At 38.1% G+C, this 21,255-nt stretch overlaps 1 protein-coding gene across 2 annotated transcripts in view; it reads left to right on the top strand.

Moving 5' to 3' along the window:
- The window catches only part of KDM7A (lysine demethylase 7A), a 77,640-nt gene that overhangs the window by 43,589 nt on the left and 12,796 nt on the right, over window positions 1-21,255 (top strand). For both annotated transcript variants that reach the window (XM_060107783.1, XM_060107784.1), the window contains exons 4-11: window positions 1,083-1,243; window positions 3,323-3,464; window positions 3,745-3,931; window positions 5,145-5,307; window positions 8,757-8,844; window positions 10,120-10,226; window positions 13,346-13,437; window positions 15,945-16,034. In XM_060107783.1, the coding sequence (XP_059963766.1) occupies window positions 1,083-1,243; window positions 3,323-3,464; window positions 3,745-3,931; window positions 5,145-5,307; window positions 8,757-8,844; window positions 10,120-10,226; window positions 13,346-13,437; window positions 15,945-16,034 (1,030 nt within the window). The remainder of the gene's footprint in view (window positions 1-1,082; window positions 1,244-3,322; window positions 3,465-3,744; window positions 3,932-5,144; window positions 5,308-8,756; window positions 8,845-10,119; window positions 10,227-13,345; window positions 13,438-15,944; window positions 16,035-21,255) is intronic.

Below are 21,255 nucleotides of genomic sequence, written 5' to 3'. Positions count from 1 at the left end.
AAGATCCCACATGCCGCGGAGCAATTAGGTCCGTGAGCCACAACTACTGAGCCTGCGCGTCTGGAGCCTGTACTCCGCAACAAGAGAGGCCGCGATAGTGAGAGGCCCGCGCACCGCGATGAAGAGGGGCCCCCGCTTGCCACAACTAGAGAAAGCCCTCGCACAGAAACGAAGACCCAACACAGCAAAAATAAATAAATTAATTAATAAACTCCTACCCCCAACATCTTAAAAAAAAAAAAAAGAGATCTTTGATTTGTGGTTAGATAGGGGATAGTGAAAAGGGACAAACCACGCTTAAATGTAATGCCTAGAACGTGTTAATCATTAAAGAGGGCAGCTGGAGGTTCAGCATCCCTTTTTAGTGGCTTAAGGTGACTGCGTGTTAAAATTTATTAAATACTGGTGATAGCAGATCTTTGAAACAAGGAGTTCTCAGTTGGGGCATTTGGACATTGTCTCAAAGAGTAGGGACCACAGATGCTAGTCATCCCCCAGTGTGCAGGACAACGTGAATTGTTCTGTGTCCGGTGAGACTTTGCAATGCCTAACAAATATTTGTGTAGACTTTTATAGCCAGATAAAATCTGGTCTGTTTTTACTTATCCTAACCAGCTTTTATTCTATTGTACCTCCTCCCTTTTGCTCTTCTGGTTTTCTATGCAGCTTGTGTTGAGTGGCTTCTGATCTTGTTACTTTTAAATCCAACCACTCATTACAGTCCATTGTAAGCATCCTATTATTCTGTTATATTTTCTAGTGTTGTTTACCTGAACATTTACATATTGAAATACGTATTTTGCTGGAAACTAATTTGTTTTTTCTCTTGTTATAGTTAAGGCATTTTATATAATACATATATATTTTTCCAATTATATGTAGATTGAAGTAATTATCTGTGACTCTAGAGTACTAAAAGGGGCTTTATAAAACATTTGTTATAAAAAGGAGAATTAGGTATGATAGGCTGAGAACCACTGATGTAGGTAATAATATAGTATATGAATTAACCCATTACCGGATTACCTTTTTTAACTGAACTTATCACCAAAGATGACGTGTTACTCTTATGCTTTCCTTAGTGCCGATGAAATCGTTGTAAAGATGCATGGCAGCCAGCTGACACAAAGATACCTGGAGAAACATGGATTTGAAGTCCCTATTATGGTCCCCAAATTAGATGATCTAGGACTCAGGCTCCCTCCACCTACTTTTTCTGTTATGGATGTGGAACGTTATGTAGGTACGAACTTGATTCCTTTAATTACTTGGGAAAGCATGGTAAAAGTAAAATTGGTATTATCCTAAAAATACTAAAAGTTGAATGAAGAGATGTTAATTTAGTTCCGTTTCTGGGTCAGGAAAAGTGAAATTCAGTATTACCTATGTTGAAAACTATTTTTTTCTCAGCGGACCTACATTCAGAAAGACAGAGAAAGACATTTTGCATATTTTTATTTACTCAGCCTCATCCTACTGCTTTTGTTGTTGTTGTCATCAAATTTCCTGATACTTGCTTAGGAACAGTTACTATGGAGGGGTAGCTACAGACTGAGGAAGAGGGCTTTGGGAAATCGGGTTGGTTCTAGGCCTCTGTAGCAGCATTCAGGTACAAGATTTCCGGATCCTGCTTTAATGACCTCCTGCTGCCTAGAGAAAGGCTGTGAAAAAGAGGAGCTCATTTTCAAACCTGTTTTTATATTAATGACTTGGTGATACTGCCATTTAACGATGTCTGGCCCTAATTTTTTATATTGAGGCCCGGAAAGGTATAAGAAACAAGGTGGAAGACCCTTCATCTGCTGCAATATTGTTGACATTTTCAGTCACTTTTTTCATTCGCATCAGGGTATTTAGAGATAAAGCTGACTCTATGTAGGTCTCATTCCTTGTCAACAAAATAGGTAGAGATTATTTGAGGATTAGATCTCAAATCTATCTTGACTCAAACTGTCTATTCTTTAGAGTATGTTGTATGTTATCTCCTGAGCTGGAAGTATCTGAGAACTTGTCCCTTTACTGATCCACTGGTCGACATTGATAGTTTTTCACTGAGGAAGTCCAATTAAATTGTCTGACTTCACATTCAGCTAATTTTGAATTATTATTATTATTATTATTTATTATTTTTGTGTGTGTGTGGTACGCGGGCCTCTCCCTGTTGTGGCCTCTCTCGTTGCGGAGCACAGGCTCCGGACGCGCAGGCTCAGCGGCCATGGCTCACGGGCCCAGCCGCTCCGCGGCATGTGGGATCTTCCCGGACCGGGGCACGAACCTGTGTCCCCTGCATCGGCAGGCGGACTCTCAACCACTGCGCCACCAGGGAAGCCCTAGTTTTGAATTATTTGATAAATTAGAGGATGAGGCTGAGGTTTCACCTAAACCTGTTTACATAGATAGCACTGTAAAGTAAACGGCTAGTGTAATATAAGTGTAGGAAAAACGTTCATGCTACTTGATAGCTAACTTTTTAGTACTGCAGAATGCTTCAGTTAACAGAATTGTTTTGCCTCGTAAGTATAAAATGGTCTATTTAGCAATACTTTCTTAACTTTTATAAAGTTACATTAACGTAAGAAAATCACTTGTTTCCTATTTCAGATTAAGTATTGCCATATTTTGAATTTCACCTTATCCTACAGGACATCGTAAAACTAATTATGCTTTTTAGGGTGATGCAGTGTTGAGCAAGCAATACTTCATGATTTTCTAGGAAAATTGTAAATTAATCCCAATTCAGAACTCATTTCACAGGCCCTAATATGAACTGGTTTTTGCTTCCTGACCACTCATTTTTTTCTTGAAGCAGAATATTAGAAGGGAAGACACTACCAGGCAAGCAGAAATTGTTTGTCCTGGTTATTTGTTCACTAATTCCCCAATGACCGATTGGTTTCTCAAAATGATGGACTCAGAATCTTAGGTGTTAGTGAAAGGGAAAGGTCAGTCCCCTTATTTTATGCATGAGGAATGCGACACAGTTGTTACCTACCAATGTAATATGCGTTTTTGTCGTGAGCTGCACAAGAAATCATTGGTGTGTAGAAAGCTTTGTAAACATATAACATTTTACACTCAGTGTTAATTATGCAGCTCTGTCTTAATTGCTTTATTCTTTCTTTCAAAAATCATCCCTTTGTTCAAAAGTTCCAGTTGGACTTAAAAAGTAAGGATATAGGAAAAATCTTTGTCTAGGCTATATAGTTTTTATAGGTGGCTTAATTATCATACAAGTAAATATAGTCTTTAAAATATTTTTGTTTACGGCGTCTATTGATGAAATTCTTAAGCCCAATAATAAGACTATAATTTTTCTCTGCAGGTGGTGACAAAGTGATAGATGTCATTGATGTGGCAAGGCAGGCAGACAGCAAAATGACACTTCACAATTATGTTAAATACTTCATGAATCCTAACAGACCAAAAGTGTTAAATGTGATCAGCCTTGAATTTTCAGATACAAAGTGAGTAGTTCTGGACGTTTTGGCTTAGCCTTCTGAGTGTTAGCTAAAATGTAGTTAAATGATGAATTTCTTTTAGTAAAAAACATAATTGTGACTTCTAAAGTGGTCCAGTGGTATAGCTATGTTGTAAATTTTGCTTTGATACCCTCAAACTTTAAGTACTGCTGTTAGCTGTGAGTTCCAGTTAATTTCTTGGTTTGGGTTGAGATGGGAGATGAAATTTTAAGAAGTTTTAATTTGCATGATGTGGGTGTGTATGTGTGTGTGTGTTTTTTTAAAGGATGTCTGAATTGGTGGAGGTTCCTGATATAGCCAGAAAACTTTCCTGGGTGGAAAATTATTGGCCTGATGATTCAGTCTTTCCCAAGCCATTTGTTCAGAAATACTGCTTAATGGGAGTTCAAGACAGCTACACAGATTTCCACATTGACTTTGGTGGGACTTCAGTTTGGTACCATGTCCTCTGGGTAAGCTTGGGGTATTTCTTTGTTCACTTAATCACAAAAACATACAGTCTTATTTTTCCACGGGTATATTCATTTGCTATAAATGACATTTGTAAAGAGGGAAGTTTTTTGTACTTTTTCTGTGGGAGCTATCATTTTAAATACTTAAAGAAGCATTATGATTTTCTTTTTTTAATCCAAAGTAATGGAGGAGCCATGAATTCTTAATTTATATAGATTCCCTTTTTTTGCCCCCATCTTATAAATTGATCTCTTTTAGCCTTTTGTCTCTTTTTGTTTCTTCTTCCGCCTAGTCAATTACCAGTTAATCCCTGAACCTAATACCTGAGAAGGAGCAAAATTATAGTAATAATTGCTTCTGACCTTAAGGTGAGGCTAAAGACAGCTAGTTGGATAAGTCAGGAATGCCCATAAAAATACGAATTCTCCTCAGGAGCTTATATTCACCTTGCTTTATCTAGAACTGTGCTATTCCGTACAGTAGCAACTCAGCACATGTGGCTACATTTAAATAATTAAATATAATTTAAACTTCAGTTCCTCATTTGCACTAACCACATTTCAAGTGCTCAGTAGCCACATAGGGCTTATAACTACTATATTGGATAGCACAGATATAAAACATTTCCATCGTCACAGAAGGTTCTTTTGGACAGTGCTGATCTAGAACCAGATCTTGGTCAATATCACATGCCTGTGCATCAGCAATGCTCTGGACTATGTTTGATGCTGTGCCCTTGAGCTCCTCTTCCTTTCCTCCATGAGAAAGCAAAGGGTTAGTTCATTAAAGAAAGTTTATTCACAGATCTTTAAAAATAATTGTATTATTATATATCTTAGGAGAAAGGGCAAAGTTTGCAGAGATGACTCTCTGTAACCTGGGGCCTATTAACATGTATTTACTTCTATACTTTGAAAATGAGATCAGTAGGATGTTTGTGATTCTTTACCCTCCTCTCTTGTAACTATGTCTCCATCACCACTTTATTGACCCCTTGTCGTATTTGAGAGGGGGAGCCTTAGCTCCTTTGAAGATGCTTATTAAGGGCAATAGCTATTGATCAGGTTATGTGAAATATGTCTTTTTGAGCCTTAAAAAATCTGATAATTATCTAATTTAATTTAGAACATTGTATTGGGAAATTACATCAATATAGGCCATCCTAAGAATGGCATTTCCTTTTTCAAAAATAGTGTGATTACTTCCTCCTAGGGCGAGAAGGTTTTTTATTTGATAAAGCCAACAGATGACAATTTGGCACTCTATGAATCTTGGAGTTCATCTGTGACCCAGAGTGAAGTGTTCTTTGGAGATAAGGTGGATAAATGCTACAAATGTGTGGTAAAGCAGGGACATACCTTATTTGTTCCTACAGGTAAGGTTTTAACCCCATCCCGCTCCCCATAGTGGATACTCATCACGGGGAGTCAGCTCTTGACTGAAATCTCTGACATTAACGTGTTTGGGAAGTAGTTCTGCATAGCCCGAGAGATGACTCTGATCTTGGACTTTCCACTTCTTTGTGCCTTAGAGGGCTTCTCTTATAGTCAGGCCTTGATTTGGCATTGTGTTTTATGTCATTTGCCTTCACTTTTATTTTTATTTAGAAAAATTCATATACCATAATCCTCACCCTTTTAAAGTGTTCAATTCAGTGGTTTTTAGTAGATTAACAGGGCTGTGCAACCCTACCCCTATCTAATTCCAGAACATTTCATCACTTCAAAAAGAAACCCCATGCCAATTAGCAGTCACTCCACATTTCCCCTCCTCTGAGCCCCTAGCAACCACTAATGTGCTTTCGGTCTCTGTGGATTTGCCTGTTCTGGGCATTTCTTATATAATACGTGGCCTTTTGTATCTAGCTTCTTGTAGTTAGCGTCACGTTTACTAGGCTCATCCATGTTGTAGCACTTGTCAGTGTTTCATTACCTTTTATGGCCAAATAATATTCCATTGCATGGATGTACCACATTTCATGCATCCCTTCATCAGTTGATGGACATTTGGGTGGTTGCCACTTTTTGGCTCTTACGAATAGTGCTGCTTTGAACATTTGTGTGAAAGTTTTTGTGTGGAGGTTTGTTTTCATTTCCCTTGGTTATATATACCTCGTAGTGGAATTGCTGGGTCATATGGTTTAATGGTGTTTAACTTTTTGAGGAACTGCCAAGCTGTTTTCCTAGTGGCTGCACCATTTCACGTGCCCACCAGCAGTGTACAGGTGATCCAGTTCCTCTGCATCCACACCAACACTGTAATTATCTTTTTTTATTGTTGTCATTCTGGTGGGTGTGAAGTACTTGTATTTCATTGTGGTTTTAATTTGCATGTCCTTAATGAGTAATGACGCTGAGCATTTCTCTTATTGGCCATTTGTATATCTTCTTTGGAGAAATGTCTGTTTAAATCCTTTGCCCATTTTTATGTTGGGTTGTCTTTTTATTGTTGAGTTGTAAGCATTCTTTACATATTCTGTACACTAGACCCTTATCAGATATATGATGTGCAATATTTTCTCCCATTCTGTGGGTTGTCTTTTCATTTTCTTGATAATGTCCTTTGCATAAAATTTTGATGAAATTCCCTTTAATTTTAACTGGTCAGCCCTACATTGATGTCAAAGGCCCAAGCCTGCTGTAAGAATCTGGGCAGCTGTCCTGGGGCAGTTAGGAGGCAATGAGTCTGTTTTGAGGGACCCTAGGAAGGGATTGAGTACCAGCCTTAGCTATAGCCTCAAGTATAGGTATCAGGTCTGTCATTTTGAGACGTGACTAAATGCAGGGTATGGACTCTCCAGGTCAGTGGTTTTGAGAATTGTGTTCTTCTGATTTGGGTGACCTTAATGGCTACACAGTTTGTAAGGATCTGTTACAGGCCCTGCTTTCTTACCTTGCCTCTGGAGTATATAATAAGAAGTATGTGTTGAGCAAATGAATGAATAAATGCCTAGAACTACCAGAATTTATAAATCTAGATACGTATCAATATTTTCACTGTGAATGGGCTAAGCTCCTCCCTTAAAGCCCCCCAAAGCTCCCTTTTATAACATATTTTGTTATGCCCACTTCAAAAATCTTGAATTCACATTTATCATTAATATAACCTCCTGCACCAGTAATTCCCCCCCCCATTGATGTAATGACCTAATTAGAATATAAAGAAGAAATTAAAAGTAATTTATAATAATACACCATTTTACAATGTCCCTGCTCAGGCACAGCAGCATTAGAAGTCAGGATGATGCACAGGCCAGCTAACCAGTACAGGTGTGTAATTGGTAGTTCAAAGTCTGTAGCTTTGGTGTGGATTAATGGTTCTCAAACTTCATTGACCATCAGAATCACCTGGAGGGCTTATTAAAACGCAGAGTGCTGGGCCTTAACCCCAGCGGTTCTGATTCAGTAGCTCTGGGGTGGGCCTGAGAATTTGCATTTCTAACAAGTTCCCGGCTGAGGCTGGTGCTGCTGGTCTGGGGAGCACATTTGAAAAACTGCTGCCGTAGATAGTGTGATTTTTTTTTTTTTTTTCTTTTTCCCCAAGGTAGTTGGCAACTGATACACTTCCTTCAGTTTACGGGCTACCTAGTTGTATTCCTGGAAAATTGTGCCAAAACCATGCAAAAGATCCTTGTTTCATATGAATGGAGTTATAGTTTCTGGGCTCAGACAGTTAGTAACAGATTTTGTAGCTATCTGAATGCCCAGCAGAAGTGTGAAAGTCCTGAGTAATGGAGGACAATCTCTTACTGTGCGGAGCTGTCCTGCATGGCGCATCCCTGGCTCCCGCTCACGAAATGACAGTAGTGCCTCCTGATGACTGTGACAAAACGAGCCCACCAGACTGTCCAGATCACACTCGGCAGGCGGTGCTGCCTCCACTGAGGACCACTGATCTACAGAATTTGAAGCCGACAGAGACTTCAGATTTGTGATTTCGGGGTCAAGCTCAAGGCCTTGTGCCTTTGAGCACACACATGGTCACCACTTGAAAGCCAGTCTTGGGGGAGTTTTTTGATACTGTGTTACAGCACAACGAGGGATCAGCATATGAAAAGTATAAGGAAAATGGGATCTGTCTAGTTTAACAGTCAGTTTTTACATGCAAACGTATGTGTGTATGTTTATTTATGTTTATATGAAGTCCTTATGTTCGGTCTACGGACCTTTCTTTCAAAAGTTTAGCATCATCTCAGAAATGAGCCTCACTTTGAAAACATGGGAAATCATTTTGACTTTGTGGGAAAATATCATTTTGATCTCCAACATCTATATTTATAGGACCATAGCCCTGCCTACTGCCATGTGGGTGATCTACTTTTTCTTTCTTAGAGGAAGGTCCCAGGTTGAGTTCCATTGATCCTCCTCTGCTTGGTCCCTAAGGACACTTGTTTCAGGATGACACTAGGGAGGCAAAGCGCCCAGCCAGTCCCACTGTTCATTTAATGAAAACGTGCCTGCCTCACTCTAACCAGATTTGACTTGTCTCAGAGTAAAATCTTTACTATAAAGGAGATTGTGTTTTGAAGCTAAAAAACTGAAACAGCAACAACCACAAAAACCTTCACCTATCCTGCACCGTAATTTTGTCTAATTCGGTCAATCCATTTATCTTAAACACAGCACAGAGGCTGGCCTATAATAGGCATTTAATACATATTTGAATCACTGAACCTCTAGATGGTAATAGACATTAGCTTCTCTAGCACTGAAGTATGAGGTAAACTGATTTTGATATTTTGTGTTTCTTAAAACAGGTATATATCACATTTGTGTGGTTTGAATATTGAAAAATCACTGATTTATATACTTTTAACCATTTCAGGGTGGATTCATGCTGTGCTCACTTCTCAGGACTGTATGGCTTTTGGGGGGAACTTTCTGCACAACCTGAACATTGGCATGCAGCTCAGGTTTGTGTCATCAGTATTTAAAGGATCTTTTGTCCTTTCTTAAATAGGACTTAGTTCTAAAAGTCAAAAAAAAAAAAATTCAGCAACATACTTAATTGAGATCTCATGGAGTTAGGCCCTGAGAAATTATTAGGAACTTTTAACAAAAGTATTGTCTTAAAATTTTGACAGGAGAACACCTTGATGCTTTTCTAATCTAAAACAAAAAAATAATTTATTCAATTTGGGACTAGACATCTCCCCAACTTTCAAAATTTTGTAGAAATGGATAGGCTCTCCTTTGGCTATTTTTACAGTGAAGGAATTGAACTAAAACCAGTCAGACCCCGGTGTGACCTGTGGTGCTGGGGCGGAGCAACCCTAAGTTAGGATTGTTGTCAAAACACCTGCTTTAATTGTTCTGTGGTAAAGGATTAACAGCTATTTCCCCTTCTGCATGAGAATTTGACCTTCCCCTGGTAGCCTAATGAGAGAAGAATGTTACAAGGCAACATTGCTTATGGTAAAATGATTCCTGATTGATAAACCGCATCAGTACTGGCAGAACTAGAAATACCTAGTAGGAAGCCGTGTCTTTGGGCTTTTGTGAGTGTGACTGTTATAACTTGGCATGCCCCTGGGGAGCCCCGGAAGCCATGCATCTGTGGAGTCATTGCAAGAGATTCTGGTTCTTATGGGGGGTATGAAGCTTTAAGCCAGGACAGCTCCCACACTTGCCAAGTACGAATCTTGTTTCTTTATACCTGAGCTGTCCCTGGGGAAAGACGGCTCCTGGCTGTGTGGACTGCTGCAAGGACTCCCACGGAAGACTCCCCCTGTGGCGAGCTGTGGTGTGGCGAGCTGTGGTTTCCGTCTTCTCACCTTGACCCTTGCCAAGTGTGATCCTGAGCTTGAATGCTTGGTAGAGCCTAAAGAAGATGCCGTGAGAGGGTGTTGCAGTGCTGTCCAACACAGGCAGCTGGTTTCTAAACACATCGTTCTATTTATTATAGTGGAACCCTTGTAAAATTCCTTCTGTTAAAACTAGGCTACAGATCCCAAGGGGTGATCTTTTTGAAGACCAGTGTAAATTCTTCAGTATCCTGTCAGATCTGTTAAGGGCGGACCTGAGTAAGATCACAACTCGGTCTCACCCACGTGTGGTGGTGTTGAGCGACCTGCACTACTCGATTGGTCTATACGTCGTGGCTGCTTATTTTAGTGAAGTTGGTTGTCTCCATTTAACTTTGAAATGCTAATAGTAATATTAAATTTCTTCAACTCTTATTTATTTAGGTGTTATGAGATGGAAAAAAGGCTAAAAACACCAGATCTTTTCAAATTCCCTTTCTTTGAAGCCATATGTTGGTTTGTAGCCAAAAACTTGCTGGAGACCCTAAAAGGTAATAAATAATCTGTACGTTTTGTTGTTTCATATGATGCATGACATTTCTAAATTCACTAAAAGCCACTCGTAGAAAGAGAGGTCCTTTTTAAAATGTGCTGTGGCTATTGTCCCTATTTTGTTTTTTAAATGCATGATTTTCCTCTGTTCGGAACCTTTTTAGCAAATTAGCAGATCTCTAGTCCATAGGCATAAAAATCAGATATATGAAGAGCTGCATCAGAACCACACGGGTCATATTGAAAAATGTTCCTTTCACTGGGACTTTAGTCATCTGCACACATTATCAGGCACGTAAAAGTGCCTCACTAACAAAAATGCAGTTGAAGCCAAGGGACTGTTACCTAGTATTTGTTCCCAAACATTTGCTTTTAAAAAACCGAGGGAGTAATTTTCATGTCCTGAATGAATCAGGTGGTGTCTGTGCCATTACCATTCTGACCATTATGTGGCCAGTATAAGGCACCTGTTAGCACAAACCAACTAGTGTCAGGCTATGCATCTATAGTTGAATAAAAATGGTCCTTTTCAAGGGAGGGGGGAAATATATCCCTTTAAACTTGAAAGGTACCTCTTTTATGTGGAATTTCAGATTTTGATGTTTTATTACTGGTTTAATAATCTTTGAGCAGTCAAGTTGGAGACTCACTGTAACTTCCACTTTTATCTATTTTTTGCTTTTCGTGCACTTATGCCCATGAAAATACAGTCCATCTGGTTTTTGTGTTGTCTAACTTTCCTAGTCAGTTTGCCAGTAGTGCTACTATTTTTAAAAATTATTTAATTAATTAATTTATTGGCTGCTTTGGGTCTCGTTGCTGCACGCGGGCTTTCTCTAGTTGCAGCGAGTGAGGGCTACTCTTTGTTGCGGTGCGCAGGCTTCTCATTGCGGTGGCTTCTCTTGTGGCGGAGCACGGGCTCTAGGCGCGGGGGCTTCAGTAGTTGTGGCATGCAGGCTCAGTAGTTGTGGCTCGTGGGCTCCAGAGCACAGGCTCAGTAGTTGTGGCACATGGGCTTAGTTGCTCCGCGGCATGTGGGATCTTCCCGGACCAGGGCTCGAACCCGTGTCTCCTGCACTGGCAGGCTGATTCTTAACCACTGCACCACCAGGGAAGTCCCAGTGCTACTATTATAATTAACTCCCAGAAGAAGAGATATAAACAGATTAAACAATAAAGTCTAGTCTAAACATTTGGGTTTTTTCCCCATTTAAATGTTACAGAAGAAGAAAAGGTAAAAGGAAAAAAAACAACCAATAACTTATTTCCCAGGATGGCATGCACGGAATTAAATGATAAAAATCATTTATGGTTTCTTTCCTTAAAAGGGGGGCTGGGGAAAGCTCACTTTCTTTGGAAGGAAAGAGCAGTAGAACCCCATCTCACACCTTGTAGCACTGTATAGAGGTAGGTGTCTTGACTGGTGCAGCTGTACAGGGTGGAGGTGGGATCCCATGGATGGGGAGGAATAGTGCTCTTGGGTATTTTTCTTGGCTGCAGGAATGTCACAGTAGACCCATAGAGTTGCGATATATGATTTTCAGTAAAATACTGGACAGTAAAGTTCATAGTCTCCTATTCAAGTAGAAGCCTGGGAAAATAGGAACACTTCTAAAAACACTTACAAATGTCCTTATTTTCTGGAAATAAAACCCAATTACTGAACTCTCCAGATAAGAGATTGGCAATTCAATATTCAGAAAATTCAGAGCACTTTTTCCATCTTTCTCTTCTCACTAACACATACATGTACACACACACACACACACACGCACACACACACTGACACACATACACACCTGGAGTAATGCTTTTTCCTTAATGTCTAAGAGGGGCTCATCAATCGACTTTTTAGAACAAATTAAAAATTTATCTAAAAGACAAACTCTTGCTGTTCCTCTTGCAGCCAGAAGCAGCAAATTGTTCAGTCTTAAAATAACGATTTAACCTTTGTTTTAGACCATTGAGAGTTCAGAAATATTGAGGTCTGACTGAAAACATGAACCTATACATTAAAAACCAAAAAAAAACCCCACCAATTACTGTAAAAGGATATTTGTAGGTGAGGTTTTAAAATGTTTTCATTTTGTCAGCTATATCAGTACAGGCTACCTGGCAATATTAGTGAGTCAGTCCAGTCCCACTAAGGCTAGAGCCAGATGACCACTATACCAATTGCCATTGTCTTAGGATTCATCCTGGAAGCAGGAATGGTGGTCTTGTTACCCCACATTATGTTGTTTTTTTATTCCTGACCCTTTAACTTTCTACTATGGCCTGTTATCTTCCAGCTCAGGCGGTTAATAAGGTTTATATGATGGGTTAAATAAGTGTGGATTATATGAAACTCTTAAACTGTGTCTAGTGTTAGTAATAATAAAACAGTGAACCAATTTTGGGTTCATGTAAGTAAATTAAACACTGAGCAGAAGTGAGATCTTTTGCTTTTGTTTCACCTTACCTGAATTTTAGACCACATCTAATATATTTAGCAGGAGTTTTAGATAATCAATTTGGTTTTAAAACCCAGAAGAGACATTTGTATGTGTGTATGTGTATTTGCCTTTACAATAATGTAGTATGTCATGCCCATAGTCAGTTGGGTAGGTCACACACTGTGTACACATACTCACTCGTACAGTTCAGAGAATTACACAGCTGTCACTCAGGTCAGCTCTACCCAAAGTAAGCAAAAACAGCCTTGCTGCTACCTTAGGGAGGCCCAGTTATTTTTCCCATTGCACCCTCCTCCTTCCCTTCTAGAGAGAGCCACCACCCTGACTTTTGTGAAATCCTTTTCTTCAGTTTTATCACCGTGTCACTAACTAAAATAGTTTAATTTTGTCCATTTTTAGACTTCTTGTGAGTAGATTCCTACTGATTCTCTTTTGTGACCTGTCTTTTACTCAGCATTATGTTTGTGAGCTTTCTTTTAACTGGAGCATTTAGTACAACTACATTTAATGTAATACTGTTTCTTTTTCTTTCTCACCTTTTCAACTGATTGTTTATTATTTCTCCATTAACTTGTTTGATATTTGGTGGTTACTCAAAACCTAAAGTTAATCCCTTTGTCACAGAGCACTAACTCCTTTCCCCCTCAACTTCATTGCCACAGAACTGAGAGAAGATGGTTTCCAGCCTCAGACTTACCTAGTACAGGGAGTGAAAGCGCTGCATACTGCTTTAAAATTATGGATGAAAAAAGAAGTAAGTAGTTGCCTTTGGTGAAATAATTGTTAATTTTTACATGGCAAGGTCAGGAAGAGTCCTTATGTTATTTTGGAGTAGTAGAAGGAATGGAAATCATGCTTTAAGTACAACCTGCATTTTATTGGATAGTATATACAAATGTACTGGTTTATGTTTATATTTATGAGAATGAAAGTACCTTGGTACTTCTTTAACCTCAAAAAGAAAGTAAATTTGAGTATATCTAGGATATTGACTAAGAAATGAACATGTAGATATAGAATAATAATATATAACTTTGAGCTCACATAGTGTGCTAACCACTGTGCTTAGTTGTTATATCCATAAACTCATTTACTCTTCAAAACAACTATATGAGGTTGGGGTACTCTTGGTATCCCCATTTTACATATGGGGAAGCTGAGGTTCAGAGTTTAAGAACTTGCCCAAGACAACTGGTGGAGCTAGAATTAAAGCTCAGTCTCTGTGTTTGCAAAGCCTATGCTGTTATCCCTCTGCTAGTCTTATGTAAGAACGAAGGAAAAGAGAGGTCAGGGTTCAAGCAGGAGATTTCCATTTTTCCCCAAAATGTGGTCTAGTTTGCATTTGAATCCCACCACCTCTAAGAGGTCATCCCAGGTCTCCTTTTGGAAGCAGTATGTCCTTTCCTTATGCGTCCATAGCGTATCTCTTGTGCCAGTGGACTTAAAAATAATGTCCATAAAGTAATGTGTCCATGTCCTCTTGTCTAAGTTTATAAGCTCTTGAAAAACAGGGACTTTCTCATCTTCATTTCCCTCCTGGAACTTTACACACAATGTTTTAAAAAATGATAAATAGTTGAGCTGATGAAAATACATTCCCATGCTAATTTCTCGAATGTCCACCTGAAATAAAAATCCCCCTCTTAAAAGATATTGGGAGACAGTAATTAATAGGTTACCCTCCCAATAATTTTATGCTCCCTTTCACTTTATTATCATTGCTGCATATCCATTAAGAGTAAGGGCACTGTGGAAGCATTCAGGAAAATAAAAATCATGTCTCCCAATGTCAAAGATGTCATCATCTAAATGACAAGTAAAGGCATAAACAGATTACAAAAGTATATAGTATATAAGAAGATAAAAACAAAATAAAGGGTATGTTGCAAAAACCATGTAATTCTTTTCCTTCTGAAGGCTGTAGACAAGTTGTTCTCAAATTTGTCTGTTTATCAAAATTGCCTTTAGAGCTTTTTAAAAATAAACTCCCTGCTTCTTCCTGAGAGATTCTGATTTAATTGATCTGGGGTAGGATGTGAACCTCTGTTTTTAACAGACTTTGTAGGTGATTTTGATGCACAGTAAAACTCATCAATAATACATACTGTTGGGCTTCCCTGGTGGCGCAGTGGTTGAGAGTCCGCCTGCCGATGCAGGGGACACGGGTTCGTGCCCCGGTCTGGGAAGATCCCACGTGCCGCAGAGCGGCTGGGCCTGTGAGCCATGGCCGCTGAGCCTGCGCGTCCGGAGCCTGTGCTCCGCAACGGGAGAGGCCACAGCAGTGAGAGGCCCGCGTACCGCAAAAAATAATAATAATAATAATAATAATACATACTGTTAATTCATTGCATTTGAAGTGCACTTTTAAAAGCATGATGTTTGCAGTTAACTGTAAACCTTGCTCTAAGATGAGAGGTAGCTTAGCATAGTGGCTAAGAGCGTGAACTCTGGAGTCAGAGGCTTGGATTCAAGCCTTAGCAATGCTGCTAATAAACCGCTGACCTGTGCTTCAGGCCCTCAACTGTAAAGTGAGAGTCCTAATAGTATCTCTGTCATAGTGTTGTTGAAAGGATTTATGAGTTAACACTTGTAAAGTACTCAACTGTATCTTGATGTCGTTAGTTTGTTTTAACAAACTATGCTAAACCAAGGAGAGGATGTAAAGCAGAAGTAACAATTAGTATGTTAAGTGTGCCTAAACGGTCAAAACTTTCTTAGATATACAGATTAATATTTGGAAATAGACATAATAAATAATGACGGCAGTTTGCAGTTCAGTAGATATGGTAACTCACCAATTAATTCCTCTTTCCTGTGGATGGGATCTTTTCCCTATTTCGCTTTCAATGTGAAAAGAAAAAAAACTTTGAGAATTAGATTTCCCATGAGAAACTAGGATTATTTTAGTGCCTATGTTCCCCCTTACAGATCCTTTCGTATTATGAATTAAATTTAGTTAGTTTCTTTACTAATTATAGTAGTAGTTAGAATTACAGTAGGCTTTGAGGTGTAGAGTCCATATAGAACAAAATTTACAGTAAGACAAGTCCATTTTTAACTCAAGGTAAGAGGATTTTATGAGTTAATAAGGATCTCCTTAGAAGATATGAAACCAACCACATGAGCTCTGAGACCTGACTTGTGGGTATTTGGCCTTGTCTGTAAAATATAGAGAACCTGAAAATTGATTTAGTAAATTAGTTTTTACATCTTAAAATGTAAGTAACTTTGGTTGTCTTATCTTTGTTAATCCAAATACAGCTTGTATCTGAACATGCCTTTGAAATTCCAGACAATGTTAGACCTGGACATCTTATTAAAGAACTTTCTAAAGTAATTCGAGCAATAGAGGTAAGAGTAGAAACTATCATCTAAATGCCTGGTTACTATCTGCTTTGAGAAGCAGTTGGATCTACCACCACACTACAAACATTGGAAAGCCCTGACACTCTTAGAAGAAATAGAATGCACTGTGTCTTGGAAGGAGTCTCAGGTTTTCAGGCTCCCAAAGTCCTACGGAGAAATCTGGAATATTGTATCATAGTGAAGTAATAAGGAAGCAGTTACCAGGTTATTTCAGGTTCTTCAGGTTACTCCAAAAATAAAAAAATACAGCATAAACAAAACTTTCAAATCTCATTCATTTCTGCAATGCAGAGATGAATACATGTTAAGAAATGAAAGAAAGAGAAAAGGTAAGATGAGTGAGAGCTGGGTGAAACTGAATTGGAAAGAGGGGTGACACAAGTAGGGTGGGGCACGGAGGTCCACTTGAGTGAAAGTATTTACAGCAGCTCGTTTAGGTGAATGCCCTTTGATAAAAGCCCATGAAGTCTTAGATTAGGTGTTTTAATTTGTTAATTAGGAGCTATTCTAGGTATTAAAGAAAGGGGGTTTTAATTAAAGTAATTCTTGAGGAAGGTGGTTCTGTTAGTGTCCAGCTTGAACTGAAAGGAAATTAAGTGGAGGAATGGCGGCTAACTGATACAGCTCAGATTAGGGCTGTGTTTGGGGAATGAAAAGAGGTGTACGTCTAAGAAATATTAAAATGTTGGGTTTAATATCCTTGGATAGAGTATTTCATGTAATTCTCAATATGTTCAGATATGGTAGGAAATAATTTTCTGTTTTTGAAGAGCTGCATATAAATGGATTTTAAAAATCAAAAGTCACATATTTAATCTTAAATATATATGTAAATGGATAAATATATAAATATCATATATAATAACAACCAAAACTAAGAATAAACTCAATAAGAAAGGTTTAGGTCTATATGAAAAAACTATAAATCTTTACTAAGAGAAATAAAACTATCGTTGAATAAATGGGAGTGTCATTTCTGAAATATGTCAATTCCAAATTAGTATTACAAATTGAAAATGGTAAAATATACCTGGAAGAATAATTGGACAAAAATAGTCAACAAAGTGTTTTTTTGTCGTTTTTGGGTGGGTTTTTTTTTGTTTTTTTAATTGGAGGGTAGGGAGTACAGAAGGAAGCAAAATGGCAGTAGAAAAATGTACAAAGAAAATATAAACAGGTATTTCACCAAAGAAGACATAGAAATGGCCCATCCAATAAAAATATGAAAAATATTCTCAATATGTGAAAAAGTATTCAAGTACATTTTGCCCCATAATTTATGATTTCAAATGATCATTTATCAAATTGGCAAAGATAAAATTCTTTATTTTTGTGCTGCTGGTAGGAAGTGTAAATAGTTCATGCTTTCTAACTGGCATATCCCTTGACTTAGCATTATTTTAATAAAGTAAATAAGAGGAATCCAATTAAACTTTGTACATGACCATACCTGTTTACCACTGTCACCTCTTGGAACCAAAATGATAGTAAAAGAATAAAAAGCAATATCCCCTGAAGACAACGAGAATAATAGAGATGAAGAACTCCAACACAACTTTGGAAGCTGGAAAGCAAATGTTCAAGTGGTAACTGACTTAGGAGACCAGAGAGAGCTAAAACCTGTGTGGGCAATGGGAGAAGACCAGAGCAGGTCTTATTTGTACAGTAAAACCTTCAAAAAGTTCAGCAATCAGGGAAACTAGGACCCTCTGAATAGGAGAGTGGAGGTGGGGTTGAAAGCAGGATTGATTAAAGGTCTATTTAAGAAATAAATTGACCTCCAGATCCCTGCCTTAACACATGCAAAAAACTAGAGATTTAATTTTTTAGAGGTTGAACTTGAGACTGGACTTTGGCCACTGAACCCAGCTGAGGGAGATGGGTACCTTACTGAAAACAAGAGGATTAAGTGACAGTCTGCATAGTGAATGACTCTTCTTCCACGTGGCTCCCCAAAACCCTGGCAGTCTGGCCTGTACCTCCCAGGCCAAAAAGAAGATCCACTGATGTTGACAATTTGAAACCTTCAAATGGAACAACCCAGATTCCTATAGTGAAACCCATCAGTTGGTAAAGCCCCACTCACACAGAGCTCCCAATTAGCTTTTTCCTTTTTACATACAGTGAAATGCACAGATCATGAAAGTACAATTCGAGTTTTGACAAAAGTATATACCTGTGTAACCCTTCCTCCAGTTGAGCTAAAAATCATCTGCATCACCCCAGAAGGTCATTTCTTGCCCCCTTCTATTCAGTCTTTGACTATCATAGCTACCACTGTTCTGACCTCTCCTGCTATATCATAGATTAATTTTGCCTATTTTTGAATTTCAGATAAAGGCAATCATACGGCATATAGTGTTTTTGTGTCTGGCTTCTTTAAACATAAGGCTTTTGAGATTCATTCATGTTGCACCTGTCAGTAGTTCTTTTTCATTGCTGAGTACTATTCGGTTAAATGAATATACCACAGTTTGTTTTCCATCTTCTGTTGATGAATATTTGGGTTATATGCAGATTTGGCCATTATGAATACAACTGTTATAAGCAACCTGTGTGTCTTGTGGTAGATACATGTTTTCATTTTTCTTGGATAAATACTTGGGAGTAGAGTTGTTAAGTCATAGGGTAAATGAATTTTTAACTTTATGAGAATCTGCCAAACAGTTTTCCAAAGTGGTTGTACCATTTTACACTCTCACCAGTAATGTATAGGAGTTGTAGTTGTTCCATATCCTTGCCAGTAAGTATTTGGTGTTTTCAGTCTTTTTAATTTTTGCTATTACAGAGAATATGAAATGTTCTTTCATTGTGGTGTTAGTTTACATTTTCCTGAAGACTGATGATGTTGAACACCTTTTTGTGTGCATGGCTGTCTGTATATCTTCCCTTATGAAGTATCTGTTTGAAGTTTTTGCCCATTTAAAAAATTACGTTGTTTTTATTATTGATTTTTAGGAGTTTATTATATTATCCTGGACACAAGTTCTTTGTCCTTTGGCATGCATTCATTCATGTATTTACGGATGATATATATTATATATGACATATATACATATATATAATAGTAAATATTTACCCACAGCCTATGGCTTATCTTTTCATTGTCTTCATGGTGTCTTTTTTTTTTTAACTGTTTTTCCCCTTGAGATATAGTTTGTATGAAACAGGGTGTCTTTTTATGAGCAGAAATTTTTAATTTTGAAGAAGTCCAATTTATAAAATCTTTTTCTTTTATAAAGTTAGTACCTTTTTGTGTGTCCTCTCTAAGAAATCTTTGCCCACCCAAGGTCTTGAAGATACTTTCTTTTTTTTCTAGAAGCTTTTACATTTAGGTAAATGGCCAATCTAGAAATTTTATACATAGCGTAAGGTAAATTAAGGCATTATTTTTTGCCCATATTTTTATCTAGTTTTCTTAGCACCATTTCTTGAAACCAGTTAGCTTTTTAATGCTTCCCTTTGAAAATGCATAGAAAGCCAAGAAAAATTTTTAAGACAGAGGCCAAAAATAAAGGATAAAAAGGGGAAAAAAAAGTATTCAGAGGAAACAATCAATAAGCAAATAAGTCTCTAGCCCAAAACCCAAACATAACTGATACCCTGAAGAGAGAAAAGAGTAAATAGTACCTCCATGAAAAAAGAACAGGAAACTTTAACAAAGGGAACATTCAAAGAAAAAAGAAAAGGAGCTCTTGGAAATTAGAAATAAAATAGAAACAAAATTTAGTAGAATGGTTGGAAGATAAAGTTGGAAAAATCTCTCCCAAAGTTAAAAAAAAAAAAAAAGACAGAAATAGGACAGAAAAATTAGGTCGTTTTACACAATCACTGTCAAAATAATGTGAGTTCCAGAAAGAGATAACAGAGAAAACAAGATTATCAGAAGAATAATCAAAGAAAATGTTTTAGAATTCAAGGACACACCTTCCCAAATTGAGAACTCTACAGAATGCCTGGTACAGTGAGTGAAAAAAGACCTATTCAAAGGCACATTTGGTCACATTTTAGAATACACGTAATGAAGTATATCCGAAAAAGCATCAAAGAAGGAAGTATGGGTCATATACAAAGAACTGGGAATGAGAATAATATCAGATTTCTCAACAATAACACTACAGACTAGAAGGCAATAAAGCAGACTCTAACATTCTGGATAGGAGGGATGCCAACCTACAGGTCTGCGTTCAGCCAAGCTATAAGTCAAATAAGGTGGTAAAGATGTCAGAGAGGCAAGGTCTCAAACAATTTACCTCCATGTTCCCTTTCTCAGGAAACTCTTAGAGGATGTGCTGAGAGGGAGTAAACCGAAAAAGGAGGAGCCCTGGAATTCATTCTTCCAACAAATACTGAGTACCTACTATGTGCTGTGTCCCATCAGGAATGGGCATAGAGCAGTGAACAAAACAAAGGCCCTGCCCCCGTGGAGCTTAGTAGGAAGAAGCTGGCCGTAAATATTTTAATGTCTCAGGAATAAAGGAGTGCTCTGAAGAAAATAAAGGAGGGGAAAAGGGTAGGGAGTGACAGCCAGAGATAGGGGGGCGGGGATTGCAGCTTTATGTGGTAGAATGGGAGGAGGTCGGGAATGGCCTTTGGTATCATGTGCAGGCCCAGAGTGCAGCTCGTCCAGGATGGATCAGGAGGATGAAAGGCTCCATATCAGTTGTTGATCTGAAATTCACATTTAACTGGGCATCTTGTACTTTATCAGGCCTTCCTGTCTAGGCGGTCTGTCTCCAAAGAAAAATATAAAGATTGATAAAGTACTTAATGTGTTTGAATGTTTGCATTCTTCTAGTGGGAATTTGGGGATCAATTAGTGATAAATACATAGCAAGCAAAACAGATGGAGATGAGGCAATTATAAACTCAAGGGAAAGTCAAAGGATGTAAAAGGAAGTAAAGGTAATAATAGTATGTTACATGGCACTGGGTTGTAAATAATTCTCATTGAGTCCAATTTAAATACTGAATACTGAAGGAAGAGAAAGTGTGTGTGCCTTTAGGAGAGGTGTGCAAAGATTAAGGCTTTATCTTGCATAGTAGGGATTCAATAATGTCTGAAGCTGAAAAACCAAGAAATAACAGTTTAAACATGTTCTTTAGACATTTGGAGGCAAATAACTGAAACAACAACAACAACAACAAAAAAAACAGCTATAAGAGTTGGAAGTGCTGGGTATATACCCCAAAGAATTGAAAGCAG

This window comes from Mesoplodon densirostris, chromosome 9 (genome assembly GCF_025265405.1).
Source record: "Mesoplodon densirostris isolate mMesDen1 chromosome 9, mMesDen1 primary haplotype, whole genome shotgun sequence".
NCBI classification, from domain to species: domain Eukaryota; kingdom Metazoa; phylum Chordata; class Mammalia; order Artiodactyla; family Ziphiidae; genus Mesoplodon; species Mesoplodon densirostris.
Note: the sequence above shows the minus strand (reverse complement) of the source record. Positions and strands in the feature narration are given on the sequence as shown.